Source organism: Bidens hawaiensis, unplaced genomic scaffold (assembly GCF_021521415.1).
Source record: "Bidens hawaiensis isolate Kalapana, Puna unplaced genomic scaffold, B.hawaiensis_p1.1 tig00008044_1, whole genome shotgun sequence".
NCBI classification, from domain to species: Eukaryota; Viridiplantae; Streptophyta; class Magnoliopsida; order Asterales; family Asteraceae; genus Bidens; species Bidens hawaiensis.
Window position 1 is genome coordinate 101,157 of NW_027491567.1, and position 16,635 is coordinate 117,791.

The 16,635-nt window shown below is 30.5% G+C and overlaps 1 protein-coding gene across 1 annotated transcript; it reads right to left on the minus strand.

Moving 5' to 3' along the window:
- Window positions 1-243: 243 nt before the first annotated feature.
- Window positions 244-6,017, minus strand: LOC143636795 (uncharacterized). The gene is made up of 12 exons (XM_077104295.1): window positions 5,870-6,017; window positions 4,402-4,520; window positions 4,164-4,270; window positions 4,006-4,093; window positions 2,960-3,929; window positions 2,826-2,880; window positions 2,235-2,316; window positions 1,913-1,993; window positions 1,717-1,821; window positions 1,396-1,445; window positions 1,098-1,248; window positions 244-437 (listed from the first exon to the last, which is right to left on the minus strand). The coding sequence occupies exons 1-12, from the start codon at window positions 6,015-6,017 to the stop codon at window positions 351-353; spliced, it is 2,043 nt and encodes a 680-aa protein (XP_076960410.1). The 3' UTR covers window positions 244-350.
- Between the last annotated feature and the right edge of the window lie 10,618 nt (window positions 6,018-16,635).

Below are 16,635 nucleotides of genomic sequence, written 5' to 3' on the forward strand. Positions count from 1 at the left end.
CATTAAGGACATGTTTAAAATTGAATTTGAATTTATTGGGTTTTATAAAAAGCTAATAAATTTAAAAAAATGTTAAGAAAATCATAAAAGCCATTTTTATCTTAGTTTTAAACTGTTTTCTAAAAATCACATTAAAATAGACAATATGTCAATAAATTGTTTTTCAAACTCAAATCCAAACTGTATGTAGAAGATTTAGTGTAGAGAAAATTAGATGAGAAAATGAAGAAAATTTCTACAACCCTTGATATTTATTCATGTTAAAATTAGCATTTGGAATGTTGAACAAAGTTGAAAACATCAAAATACAATGCAAACATTTACAAAAAAACCACTGCATTTTGACATCTTTACATCACAATGCATTTATCCTTTGATGATTTCGATTCTTGCTTTGATGAAGATGATGAGTTCCGGGACTTCGACGGCTGCACGTGCTGCGAAATTTAAAAAAAAAAAAAAGTTGCTAGTTAAACAAGTATATATAACAAACTTTATTATAAACTATATGGAACTACGGAAGTTTATAAGAATCATGCATATATATACAGATTTATATAAAGATGTTTGTGTAATAATGCCCAATAATTAGCATGAATGAGTAGGGTTGTTCACGGTTTGGGTTTTTTTTAATGAAATCGCACTATTAGATCTTCAAGAGTTTAGTAAAATGGTGGACTTAAAAAATGGACCGGATATAACTTTTTACGAAAAATGTGGAAGAGAAACTTATGAGCACGAAACTGGTTAGATTAATAGTCTACATGCATCATAATTAAAAATACTTAAATGCATTATAATTGTTAGATAGACACGTGCGAAAAAAAGTCATTTTATATTTATATTTATATTTTATTTCTTAGCCGGCCGGCCAAATAGCACACTTGACCCGGCTGAACCTGTCGATAACGGCTTCACAGGTTTAATCAAAAACACGTTTACAACTTGATCACAGCGCATTTACAACCGCTTGACTGGTTTAGATAAATAGGTTAACGAGCCGTGTTCGGGTTACACCATACGTATTTTGTGAAACAGTTTTTTAGCCAAGAACAAGATTTAAGTTACTCAAAACATACTTATAATAACTAATTTACCTGTGGACCCGTTACAAGTCCCGACTCTCCAATAGTGCTCGATTGTGGCAAATTGCGTTGTGTCTGCTGATGCGATTGTTGTTGTTGCTGTTGCTGTTGTTGTTGCTCAAATTCTTGTTGCTGAAGAGCTATAGCCAATTGCAAATCGGAGCTGCCAAAAATATCTTAAAATTACATATTTGCCCATTGCTGTTGTCATAAATTAATTGATGATATTAATTATGTTTTGCAAGATCACTCTATTTTAGTCATTGTAGGAAGTATTTAATTATTGAAATACAGAAAGGTAGAGAATTACTTAAAGTTGGTGTTCTCTTGTGCTCCATTGTCAATACTTGCAATATAATCCTGAAATACAAAAAGTGAAGCAAAATACACACAAGTTAAAAAAATGGGAAATATCATCATTTTAGTATAGGTACATCATACACTCCAAAAAATAACACAAGGAATAATTTCATATATCACCTCAAACTTGATATAACATAAATACATAATATTACCTACTTTCAAATTTATGATGATTATACCCTTCCCTATAAACTTCCATGAGGATACAAAAGACTGCAAGTGTTGAGGGGCGTATATGAAATTACAGCAATTGAAAACTAGTACTTACAGCAGTATTAGCCAACGCATTCTGCTCGTCCCATGAACGAGTTTCTGGATTGTCAGCATTAAATTCCTTAAAACTACCCGTCATATATACTGTATCTCCATTGACCTGAAAACATGTATATCACCATATATTCATATAATACAAGAGTCAACCAAATAGATGATTTAAATTAGTTAAAACAATCTTAAAAGCATACCTCATTAAGCTTTTCCCATACCAAGTCAGGTTGATTAATATAGCCTTGATCTGTAGCTAAAAGGTACAATTCTCCATCAAGCTGCAAATAAGCTCACAAAGTATTCAACAGCATCACTATACACAATTTCAAATTATTATTATTATTAAACAACTAAGTACACCTTAACTAGCCTTAAACATGACTATACACAGTATCAAATTATTATTATTATTAGTATTATTATTATTATTATTATTATTATCATCATCATTATTATTATTATTATTATTATCATTATTATTATTATTATTCTTAAACTACAAAGTACACCTTAACTAACCTTAAACATTGTGTTAAAGTGGTTATTACGGAAGAACACACACAGCTCACGTTCTTTTAGGCCATCTTGCAAGGAAAATAAGCTGCAGGCATCAAAACAGGAAAATAGATAGCGTTTAGAAAATTAGAATATAATATAAACGTCGGCCTGTAAACGAACTGAAATTTTAGTGAACTGTTCAGCAAAAAGTTTGTTTATTTTGTTAATAAATAAATGAACACGAAAAAAATTTTGTTCACTTAGTTAAACGAGCGAACATGAACCCGTCTCAATCGTGAATTTATGTTCATGAAAGTTCATTTGCATTCGTTCTTTTATGTTCATGAACGTTCATTAACATTCATTCTTTTATGTTGTTTATGTTCGTTTACATCGTTCATTTATGGTTGCGAACCGTTCGTTTATAGTATTAACAAACGAACAGAAACAAAAACAATCACACTTATTTTCTTAATGAACAAATATGAACAATAAGACCCCGTGTTGGGTAAAGTTAAGCAAACGAACACGAACATGCTACGTTCGTGTCCGTTCTGTTCGTTTACAAGCCATATAAGAAAAATGTATGTAACATTATTAACCAAAACACACCCAAATATAGTGAGCTGATTTGCACTATTCTTCAGAAAATTCCTGATCAATTCCCCTTATATAAAAACAAACTTTATGATGTGAAGCAATGAAAAGTTGAAACATTTTAAAAAAAGCGACTAAAACCTTAATACCTTGTTTTGGTGTAATTCCATCTTTGCCTTTGGCCTCATTTTCACTACTACTAACCCTATCCACCTGTTCTGCTAAAGCGATCTCGCCTTCATACATCGGTTCACCATTTTCATAATTTGCAGTACTTGTTTCCTGTATGTGTTCTTCACCTTCATAAATGGGTTCACTTCCATCACCACTTTCAGTTAAACATGTGGCTTTAGTTTCATCAACGGATTGTATCGCATCCTTTGATGATTCCAAAATAACATCTTTGCCCTCAACTGATTGATCTTGTTTCTTGTCGTTGGGAGAATTATCCACATGAGTATTGCCAGGAGGCGCAACATCCAATTCATCCTGATCGTGGTGTATCTTTTCAACGCGAGGATTATTCACATAGTCATTGACAGGCGGCGCAAGATCATACTCATCCTGACCCTGTATCTTCTCCACCGAAGTATTATCCACATGGGCATTGACAGGTGGAGCAAGATCTGATTCATCCTGACCCTGAATCTTCTCAACTGAATGATTATCCACATGGATATCGACAAGTGGTGAAAGATCAGACTCATCCTGACCGTTAATAGTCTTTTCTGATTTAACCAACGCATCATGCTTCTCAGATGGTCCGTCTATTTGATCATGAAGTTTATCCTGCGTTTGATCCGTTTGAAAAGTTAACACGTCATCATTTGTCTTGACAACTTTTGCATCATTTTCAGCCTCAGATAACTTCAAGGCTCTTAACAACTCGTTTTCCTCTTGAACATCACCTTTTCTTTCCTTTTTCTCATCAAAAGATTTTGTTGTAGACAAGGAAGGTGAAGGGACACCTAAACTTGCTGTCGTTGCAGCAACAAAGTCAACAACATCTTCTTCAGGGTTCTTGATTTCACTTTGTGGATTTTGAGTATCAAGGGCAACAAGCTCTCCCATTAGTGTATTGTAGGACTTTAACCCAATTGCTTCAGCAGTATCAGAATCCTAATATAATCAATTAAAAAGATTAAAAGCATATGCTTACATAGTCATAACACATGTAAATTTTAAGAGAACGTGCCTGAGGATCAACAATCCAACCATGATAAAGTGGTATATCCAACAAATCGAATATTGCACACTCTCTAGTGAACTCAAAATCATCAATTCTGCAACAATTCAGACTTTGTGTTGTGAGTTTGAGCCTAAAACGAAAAACCCTAAAAGAAAAGAACAAACCTTGTGAATTTTAAGTTCACATCAATGCCGGTTGTAAGCCGTGGTAACAAATCAATGGCGTCAGAAATGTTTTGTTGTTGATTTTCAATGTACCCTGCATCTTTATCCTGTGCCCCAATTATTAAAAAAATCAAAATCAATCCAAAATAGATACAAGAACAACTTATGAAATTAAGTATCTTTAAAAACTCATCCTGATAATGTGACATATAGATAAATAAAATAAAAGAACAATTACATTAACATTGCTGTTTGAATCGATCAACCGTTCTGCCACGAGTGAAAGCAGTTTCTCCTGTGACACTTCAGCCACATCCGAGCTCAAATTCAAATTGTTTCTAAGTAAGAGAACATTGCCTAACATACAATTATAATCAAAATGCAATTTGAAATAAGAATAAAGCAGCAATAAACTGATCATAAAATAAGGCTACACCTAACACTACTTTTCCATAAATACAATGAAAATAATATTGTAATATCATTTATATTATCAACTATGCAGTATATGAGACCACGATATTGCCGATAATAGCGGTTCCGTTATTCCGGACCTCTATTTTGCAAGGGATCGCTAACCACTATCCCACCGCTATCTCACTGCTATTGACTGCATAGATTATCAAACAGCAGTGTTGTAAAAATCAGGATTAATGGGTGATCAATTGCTAATCAGTGGGTTACTGACTAATTTTCAGCTGATCCTGACCATTAACTGCAACTAATTATTAGTCGGCCCACAACGTTTCACTTTTGAAAGGCAATCGAACCTTGATTTTAACCTGTTAACCCCAATAACTGGTTTTCCTCATTGATTTGTTATGTTTATTTTTAATTGTGTATTTTTGAACTATACTTCTCAACTGGAGTATATATACAAACTGTCGTATAAAGCTTTTCAAAATTATATACACATAGTTTAGTAATTTTACGTATAAAAACTCCAATCAGATTAATCGATAGTCTGTACCCCGCGTCCCAACTAGCGCCTAACGAGTTCTACAACCCTATTAAATAGTAATCAAATGTTCAATTGAAATCAGATTCCACTCAGTTTTAACCATGACCTGCACCCATTGTTGTAAAAGTTGGATTCCAAGGCCTTGGAATCGGCGATTCCAAGGTCCTCGGACATCAACCTTGCCGCCTTTTCCCAAATCGGCCACCATTACTCGCCAAGGTCCAACTCGGTCAAAAGTCGGAGTACTCGGGATTACTCGCCCTCCAAGGTCAACTCGGCCACCAACTTTTTTTTTTTTTTTTTTTTTTTTATTATAAAGTTAAAAATAACAACAAAACATGAATTTTTTGAATTATGTTTATTCATATGCATTATGCTTATTTTGATGTGAATTAAGCTTGTCTTAATAACATATATATAATATCCAATATTTATTTTATGTTATATTTATCATGTCTGTGTACAAGCCGAGTACTCCCCGAGTACAGTTAGTACTCCCTACAAGGGGGTCGGCCACCTAGGGACCGCTTAGCGAGTTTTACAACACTCTGCCCCCATACTCGCCAATAGACCTAATTCCCAATCTTCAATTACCATAATATAAACCTCAAATTTTCACAAAAACTGTCAAAAAAATAATCAAAAAAAAAAAAACCCAGTCCTCAATAACCCTAGCTTTTCCATAAAATTACGCAAACAAACATATAAAAAAACCCTAGAGAGAGAGAGAGAGAGGATTGCATACATATAGCGAGAAGAGGACAAGGTCCATTATCATTCTGCAGGACAATCGGCGTATTCCTCCCCAAAAACTGAATTATTTTCGTTTTATGTAACATTTCTTTCGGATCCTCCCGACCCGCCTGCTGCTCTTCGGCCGCCGATGATGCCATCTATTCTATAGATAGATATATACTTGTATACGTATAGGTAAGTGGGTGGGTGTGTGTTTTAGAGAGTCAAAAAGAGGAGATGGGTGATGAGATAGATGCAAACAAACAAACAAACAAACAAACAAACGTGAGAAGATGTCATCTCATGTATGTCATGTCACTCGTTTTGCTTTAGGAAACCCAAACTTTATTGTGTTTTCGGTTTTGTTTGTAAAAGACACACATTTATTGTCATAATTATGAATATTTGATTTTTGTAACTTGCTAGTAAATGTATTCGCCTGTTGCCATTGCAATTTTAGATCCATAAAATTGAATGTTAAAAAAATGTTGGTTGTCTTGTAAAAATTTTAGATCCATATCGTCAGCTGTCACTTGACAGTCATTCTTCCATCGCAAGAGCAGATTTCTCTAGCGTAATATACGGTGGGACAAAAACCCGGGTTGGCTCCGGACTCAAACTACTCAAATCCTTCGTATGATCCGCTAGTGACATAAGGAAGATTGAACTTGTGTATCCACTGAAGAACGCAAGCCCTCCTGCCACTAGACCACAGATGGTAGATGATTGTTAACTGATACCAGTCATTATATCCTCAATTTAAACCTAAACCAAGTTGGTTTTAAGATGAACCTATCGAAGCTAATAAATTCAATTGGAGTCTATTTTTTAAATCGCTAGCAAATATATATATATACACACACACACACACACATCCACATACATACATAGTTTATAGGTTTAACATTTCTAACATGAGACATCAACAAATTATATCACATAATATTGTATAAAGGGATTTTTACATATATTCTTTCCCTAAATTATATCAAATAATTACGTAGTAGTTATTTAGAAAATGCACTGATATAGTTATATAATATATAACTTTCAACTGTTTTTCTATACTGCTTTTTATATGTAGGTTACGAAATAAGTTTATTTAAATTAATTTTATTAATTACAATAAAAAGAAGCATTATAAAAAAATCAAAGTCAAAATGCCACTTTAGAATTCATGATCATTTGTTAATAATGGATCTACTCTTAAGATGGAAACGGTTGTAGTTGATTAGTTAGTGTAAATTTGTGTGTTAAGAGTAAAATTGGGTAGAGTAACGAGGGCATTTCAATATTAATACCGAACTCGTAATTGTGAAAAAGATACATGGTACTCATTCGCTATACAGGTATAGCGAGTGAGCCACATTCGTCATGTCATTCGCTAAACATCCCTTAACGAATGGCCTCAAACTTTATCTTTCTCGTTCGTTAACATTACTAACGAATGAGGACCAAAAACAATGTTCATTCGCTATGCAAACCGTTACGAATGACACTTTACATAATGTACAAAAGCAGCCCCTATACATTAAATCTATTACAAAATAAGATAAACAAAGACCGGGACGACTTATGATGTATCAACAAATATTAGACATGACCAATCTAAAACAATCCTTGTAATACGGGGGATAAAAACTAGTTAAACATGTATACGTAATCTCAAATTTAAATCATTTTAACCTTTACATATATTTTACATTATTCACATCATTACACACATCACACACATGTAAGGTGGTATTAAATTTACTTTTTAAATTCATGGATAAATATATAAACAAATATTTTATTTGTTTCACTTTATTAGATATAGAGTTTGTTCATCTCAATTTTATTTCACAAATTTTTATTTTTTTTCTTCTTTTATGAAAAATATAGAAAAACTTAAAAATTTAATTAAGGTTTGTTACATGTAATAAGGTAACACATATATTAACACGAAATAGTTATATTATTGTAATTGCATTTAGATAAATGTAATTAGATCTTACATGTTACATATTTTTAAAGTGAATCGTTCTTGTTTGTAATTGTATAATCATAATACACAGTCTTAAAAAAATATATTTTTAGTTTTTTTTCACAAAGTGAATCGTTCTTGTTTGTAATTGTATAATCATAATACACAGTCTTAAAAAATATATTTTTAGTTTTTTTTCACAAATATATTTTTAGCCTTTACATATATTTTACATTATTCACATTATTACACATATCACATACATGTAACAAGGTATTAAATTTACTTTTTAAATTCATAGATAAATATCATAAACAAATATATTTTATTTGTTTCACTCTATTAGACATAGAGTTTGTTCATCCCGATTTTATTTCTCAAGTTTTTAGTTTTTTCTTCTTTTAAGAAAAATATGAACAACAAAAAAATTTAAGGAAAATTGGAAATAAATAATTCCACCTTTTGTGTATTGGCCGATAATAATTCCACCTTTAAAAATCACTACCAACGGTCCCACCTTTTAACTATTTTTGTCTCATTAGTACCCCGTTAAAAAATACTTAACGTGGTTTTGTTTTTTCCCTAGTTTCAAACCGATGTTTTAGGGCTTTTGATTGGAAGAACGATATGAGTCGACTGATGTAAAACTTATCCTGAAACGGTGATTCAAATGACTTGATTTTTGTTAATTGGAAATTCAAGCACCCGAATTAAAACATTGTTTCGTCGTTTAGATCACCATTTCGAGATAAGTTTTACATCGGTTGACTCGTATCCTTCTTCTAATTAAAAGCCCTAAAACATCGATTTGAAACTAGGAAGTATTTTTTAACGAAGGACCATTGTGACAAAAATAGTTAGAAGGTGGGACAATTGGTAGTGATTTTTAAAGATAGGATTATTATCGGCCAATACACAAAAGGTGGGATTATTTATTTCCAATATTCCAAAATTTAATTAAGGTTTGTTACATGTAATAAGATAACACATATATTTAACATGAAATAGTTATGTTATTGTAATTGCATTTAGATAAATGTAATCGGATCTTACATATTACATATTTTTAAGATGTATCATACATGTTTGTAATTGTATAATGATCATAATACACGAAGTCTTAAAAAAATATATTTTTAGTTTTTTTTTCACAAATATCATACCATTTAATAATTTAAAAATACGTACTTTTAACAAATAAAAAACTAACAATGATTGCATGTAAAAAAACTTGCTTTTTAGTTTTTTTTTCCATCAATATCTCATTTTTTTTTAATTATTTTATAGATGTGGTACTTTAACAAATTAAACGAACGTAAATGATACCGACAGAGTTCATATCGACTCGTTGTCGTAGAGCCCGGGTACTACTGACGACCGGGCATTTTTTTGTCTTCTGTCTTTTCCTTTAAATAGATTTTTCTAACACGAAATAATTATGTTACTATAGTTGCATTTAGATAAATGTAATCAGATCTTACATATTACATATTTTTAAGGTGACTCGTACATGTTTGTAATTTTATAATCGTAATACACAAAGTCTTAAAAAAATTCATTTTTAGTTTTCTTTTTCATAAATATCTTTATCGTTTAATATTTTAAGCATACGTACTTTTATCAAATAAAAAACTAACAATGATTACATGTAAAAAAAACCTGCTTTTCAGTTTTTTTTCCATCAATATTTCGTTTTTTTTTATTATTTTATAAATGTGGTACCTTAACAAATTAAACGAACGTAATTGATACCTACAGAGTTCATATCGACTCGTCGTCGTAGAGCCCAGGTTCTATTGACAAGCGGGCATTTTTTTTCTTTTGTATTTTCCTTTGAAAATAGTTTGGTGACTTTATTTTTGGGTTTAATTCCGGTACCCTATTAAACATCACCAATACTAACCAAATTCGGTTTTGCTCGCTGCAACGAAGCGCCAGTTTTTAGGACGACGGTTTTTACTGATTGAACAAATGTCATTTTAAATATGTTATTTTTTTATCATAAGTTATACGAATGCCGCTACTTTAATTTTGTTATAAAAATGTTAATTTGTCGAATATATTTTTTGGGTTTAGCTTAGCATCATTACAAACGTAACTGTTAGGACCAAATTCACATCCATTTTTCCGAAATAATGCCCGGGTGTTGGTGACATTTCGAATCTAACTAATACTAATCTAATTTGTGTCACTTTGAGCATAAGTTTTTTTGTCTTCGGTTACTTTTTTGTGCGTTTACATAATTATTTTTGGGATTTAATTCAGGTGTCAAAACGAAGTTAACCGATACCAACCGAATTCAAGTAGTTGTCTAGTTCTTTTTATTTGGGATATTAAAAGAAACACCATATAAGTTTTGTTTATTTGACATAGGGCTGCATGGTTTGGTTTGGTTCGGTTCATCTATTAAAGTTGAATTCTGCTTTAGCATTTAACAAAATTTTATGCTATTTATTTAAAGTGACGAATTACTATAACAACTTCAAGTAATTTGAAATTCTAACAAATGTATTATATTTAATAACTGATTTACTTCAAATGGAAATTACATAATAAATTTTCATTTCAACATGACAAAGTACATTCACAAATCAAGAAACTTTTACACTTTCCAACAGAACCCACATGCCACTCCCAGTTGCACATTTTTTGGCATATTGGCGGGTTACAAACAATTTTAAACCTATGTGTCCTGCAAACTTTGTTTACTTCGCTTGGTAATTCATTTCCTGGAGTCATGCAGCAACAGATTTGAATAACTTCTTTTGTGTGTGAAAAAGTTTAATTAAGAAATCAATATAAGTGCAATGAAAAATAACATTTACCATGACGAGAAGCAATTACGGTAGCAACTAGAAAAAAGACGAACAATATCGAGATCTTCTTCATAGTTAGTATCTTTCAAATAGGTTTTTTCTATCTAACACAGAATTTGGGATGGGTATATATAGATATAGTGAAGATTATCAGGATTAAGAGTGTGTTTGGGATTGCTTATTTAAGAGAAAAATGACTTTTAACAAAAATGACTTATTAACTTATGAATATTTTAAAAGAAGTTTTGAAAAAAATGTTTGGATTAGCTTATGTGTCGGGAAAAACCAAAATAACTAAAAAGGACACTCTTTTTTAAAAGGAGTGTAATGGGTTTGAGGGTTAGAAGGGTGTAATAGGTAAATCAAACCCATTAAGTTAATAAGTTATAAATTCCTAACTTTTCAAAACCCCTTTATTTTGCCTTCTCCATAAGTTAAAATCCATAAAGCCTTATGGTTTGCCAAACACCTTATACACTTATTAACTTTTCAAAAAGTTTATAAGTTATAAGTTGATAAAAATAAGGAATCCTAAACACCCCCTAAATACATAAAAGAAAAAAAAATAATTAATACATTTATTCATTTATTTAATGGAATGGTAATTAATACATTTGTTAGGTTCAATACACAAAAGATAGATACAATGAGATTATGTATTTAACTATTGTTTTACTTTGTGCAATGTACCAAAGCAGGTTGGTAAAATCGGGACGTGGGTAAAAACCAAGTGTTGTTGTCACAAGTATTGAAGAGGTAAGTCAAAGCAATTCGACATGTTTTAATTATATGCGTTATTGTATAGGAACTAAAACCAATACTGTAACAAAAAGAAAACATAAAAATTAAGATGGACCATTGAGGTGGTGTCGGTCATTAAAACTTGAGCGTTGGTAAATTCCGACCTTTGTCGATCCCGGTCATTGAGGTGGCGTGTTTACGCATATTCGGCCAGTTTCGATGATGTTCGTTACAATAGTGAAACTAAAATAAAAAAAAATCAGTATTTGGTCAGTTTTTGTTACATTCGTTAAAGTACTAGAACTAAAAAATGCGGTGAGTCTACGCTAATTGTTCGTTATACGTCACGTTCGTTACGATACCATAACTAAAAAATACAAAAAAATGGCATCCGGTTGGTTTTCGTTAGATTTGTTACAGACCAGAACTAAAAGGAAAGAAACTTACATCAATAAGGTGCCGCCAAGTGGCCCAATAGCGTCCTTGCAGCTTATATTTGTTAAGAAACTAGTCAATTATTTATTATGACAGATAGAACTAGTTATATTATAAAAGTATTTAGATTAAAGTATGAATCTCATAGATAATATCTTCTGTGTAAAAAAAAGTAGAAACTAATCACATTACATCCAACCTATTTATTAATGAAGGGTATTTATGTACATTTGTTGAGAATTATTTTTAGGAATCTCCTATAATTATGTAAACGCTTTAACCTTTTATTATTATTATTATTGAATCTTTATATGTTAAATTTTTATATGATATTTCTTCAGTAAGATTCATTCTCTTTTTTTGTGTGGACCCATTCTCAGAACATGAACAAGTTCATCAGATGAAGACACAATACATAACAACACAAACATCATGTAATATGATATTAATAGTAGCACATGAAAACTAACAACACAACCACATAACACTTGCATCTAATCTTCAAATATAAGAAGTAATCAAACTGTGTAAAAGCCTAAACCCACTTTAGCTCACTTAAATATAAACAGCACATCCACGTAATAGCCTTTCAAATAACTAGCACACTAAAAATGCATATGACAACACATTCAAAAAAACACATTAGGGTTCATAGTGTTTACAAAACAAAAATAACACAACTGTAACAACACATTCAAAACAAAAAATAACACACCTGTAATAACACACTCAACATACAACACAAAATATAACACACCATATCAACACATTAGCTATAATAATAGTGTTTACAAAACAAAACTAAAACAACTATAAAAACACCTTGTCGGATCGAGAATTGGAATATAGGAGGAAGCATTAGGTTATATTGTTGCCGATGATTTTATCCCAAAACTTATTTTAAGTCCATCTCAGATCTCAGAACTGTTCAAGAATTGGATTACATGTTACGGCGACAATTTCAACCAAGGCAGCAGCGGCAAAGCTCACTGATTGTTCATGGAATCGCTATGTTTCATAGTTTGTTGATTGTTTCATTTTCTTTAGGATGATTTCTCTTTTGAGATAGAAGTTTCGTTTTTTTATAAGTGCATTAACGATGGAAGCGGGACAAACAATGAGGTTTCTAAATTTAAAACAATAAAATAGTTACAAATATGCCATTCATACCATTTTTAATGACTAATTAATTATATTTGATACTTTGCAAAATCTTATTCATGGGATAAAAATATGGAGGACTAAGATTTGTTCCTATCATTCTCGTAACATTTTTTGTTTCTATTTGATGCTTCCTCATTTAGATTAACAACAAAAAAAATGTGTAACTTATCCCAAATATATGTTACTTGCCATACATGGAAAAAAACTTTGTACTAAAATGCCCCCTTCTATTAAAATGAAGTATGAATAAAAGAAAAATTATGATTGGTTGTAAAGACTTCTTACACTAAAAACACTTCCAAAATGAACATAATATATATATATATATATATATATATATAGGGGTGAGTTATTGTAAAAATACATAGTTTTATAGGAAGGATAAGAATAATTGTAGACCATTAGATCAAGATATCCAATGATTAAGATTGAAAGTAACCAAAAAACCATATAGTTTCTTAAATATGGCCTTCCTAAATAATTTGTTAGGGGCAATATTGTCAAAACAAATTATTAAAAATAAAAAAACCGTCAATTTTATCAATCAAATAAATGACTGTAATGCTATTATTTAGGCTACTATCAAGATAAAATAACCCAATTTTTAAAACCGGAAAAAAATTGTTATAATCTTCTAAACAGAATCTATATAATCCTCCATAAATCATCTGTCATTACCCCGTATCCAAAACACGGTAACGCTTTGATCATGCAAAAGTTTCAGAAAGTGTGTTTAATTCGCGTTCCATTGTGTGTTTAAGTTGCAACCAAGGAGCATGGGACATGGAGAAAGAGAAAATAGAGATTAAAATTCAAAACACTATGATATAGGCAATAGTGTTTTAGTTCATATTGTTGGCGTGTTATTAATTTATTTATGTGTGTAAGAGATGACTATTCCATTGTGTGTTGAACTAGCATTTGAGGTGCATGGGACATGGCGAAAGTGGCGATGGAGAATAAAAATCAAAACAATCTGATGCGGAAGTTGTCAAAACTAAAAGCTGGGTTTATCCCCTCGAATCTTTGGAAAAGTCAATTAATGTATTATAGTTTATGGTGGTGGTGTGTTATTGATTTCTATGTTGTGTGTTTTATATTAAAAGATTAATCAGCTTAATTGTGTTTTTTTGTGTGTTAAAGATTACTCACATGTACATGTACAGTGTTGTGTTTATGTACATAGTGGATTCATTTTATATAAATAAAACACAAGTATTAACAATCAGTGGTCCAAGTAACAAAAAAAGATTAGAAAACTATAAATAACTACACAAATAAATAAACAATCAGTTCAAAAGATTTATAATTTATAAACTACCGCTAATTGGTTAAACACATTGTATCGTGTGTTAGAAAATAGAAAGTATTCATTAAAGGTTTGCATAATTAATTGACAATGTAAAATTTAACATGAACTAAAATACTATTTGAAGATCAAATAACTAAAGCACTTCACTATTCAATCGTGTGATGGATGAATCAATTATAAATGATCGATTTTTTTGGTTAATATAAAATAAAACAAAGATCACGTTCACCTTAATTATAGCAACTAAATGATTTTAATGATTTTTTAATTTAATTAACTGCAAATACGTAACTACATAACTGCCCTTTTCCTTAAATTAAAAGAAATGACACGTGTCAATAATCTAATGGTTCTTACTATTCTTACAAAACTACTTATTTTTATTTAAACCCTTTTCTATATATATATATGTGTGTGTGTGTGTGTGTATAAGAAGGATCAAGAGATAACTACTCCTTAGAAAGAAAACATAAAAACTCATAAAGAAATATTTTCAATTTAAAAAAATTATTTTCAATTTTTTTCTTTCATCGTTCTTATCTTTTGTTATTCTTCACTAGAAAAAAAATAAATGGTCGATGTAGCACACATATGCAATTGTGTTGTATTTTATATATTCAACAGTGTATTTTATATGTTCAACTGCATATATTCAATATTGTGTATTGTATATGTGCAAAAGTGTTGTATTATAAGCAAAAATATAAAAAATAAATAAATAAAAGTTGATGTAATACATATGTGCATTAGTGTTGTATTACATCTCTATGCTATATATAATGCATAATTGAAGGACCTCTTAAATTTTAAGAGGTACAATCACTAATGCATACATTTTTGAAAATTTAGGGGTAATATGATATTTTATACATTTTGTACGGTTAAGAATATTTAGTTTTGAAAATGGTTACAAATATGATCCTTCAACTTCAATAAAACTTTGTTAATTTATAAAGTAATTACGCTTAAACCCCTTATCTTTACTCATTTATTTGAAAAATTCATTTAAAATTTTTATTTCTTTTATATATTTTAATATATTATGTTTTAAAAAAAACCGAACTTACCATTGCAACTTGCTTATTTTTATTGACATTTCAGTATAAATTTTATTTTATTTCGAGTTGCTTATTATATTGTATAAGTCAATTAAGCATAAGAATACAACTTAAATATGCAACTATAAACCTCAAGTATAATTACAAATTTAACATTTCAACTATACTCAAATTTTGTAAATTTAAATAATAATTACTTTTCCATCCCCTTAAGTTTACCAATATATATTCATCTATTTTCTTTCTTCGTAGTTTTTCTTTTATATCTTTGAATAAAATAGTTTAAGTAACTTTAGAACATACAATGACGAATGTCTATGTTTCGATGTAAGATTTACTAAACATCGATGCGCATGTTATAAGCAAAATGATTTCATGACATTTAAAAATAAAGTATCAATTTTGGTTTAGGTCAAAACGCCAGCAAAATGAATTTCACTTATTTTTTTAAAAATATTTTTACAGTTTCGGGTCAGTGACGGTGGACTATGACAGGTCAAAACGGGTTCGAGTTATAATGGGATGTAAGCCAAATGGATTTAGGTCATTATAAAAAATGTTAAAAATTTTGTTAAGGTCAGAATGAGTAATAAGTAAAATGAGTTTGGGTCATTTAAAAAAGCTGTCAATTTCGGTTATGGTTAAAAAACATGTTATATGCATATCGAGTTCGATTCATCTTTAAAAAAAAAAATTGGTGTTGGTTTGCGTCAAAACAATTATATGCAAAATGAATTCGGGTCATTAAAAAAAGCATCAATTTTGGGTCTAGGCGGACATTAAATCTTTGGTCGTTTATGAAGGTTTCAAAAGACTTCCGAAATAACCATGACTATCATAGTAGCATATTATTCGAGCTGTGGTCGTGTATTTATATGGACATTGAATCTTCATAAACAACCAAAGATCAATAGCTAAAATGCAACTTTTATCAATCATTGCATTGGTTATGGTGCACACATTAATCCGGTGTAATGGTCCATTCCCCCCCCCCCCAACAGTGCACCCTTGGGGAAAAAATCTAGTTCAACCACTGGTTGATGTTTCATTTACACACGCAATGAAGGCTATGGTACCATTTTCCCTAGTTTTGTTGTCTGCTATGTTCTTAAGAGAGGTTACTATGTTTACCCATATTGTATTATTGTATTTTGTTCTCTCTTATGAAAAAAGTTTTTGAGAGTTCAACTTATTCTTAAACTTATTGAGAGATCGATACAATGACTAAAGCCTCACTTAATTGCTATAGAAAAAAAGGTACATTTTGATATTTGTTCAATATAT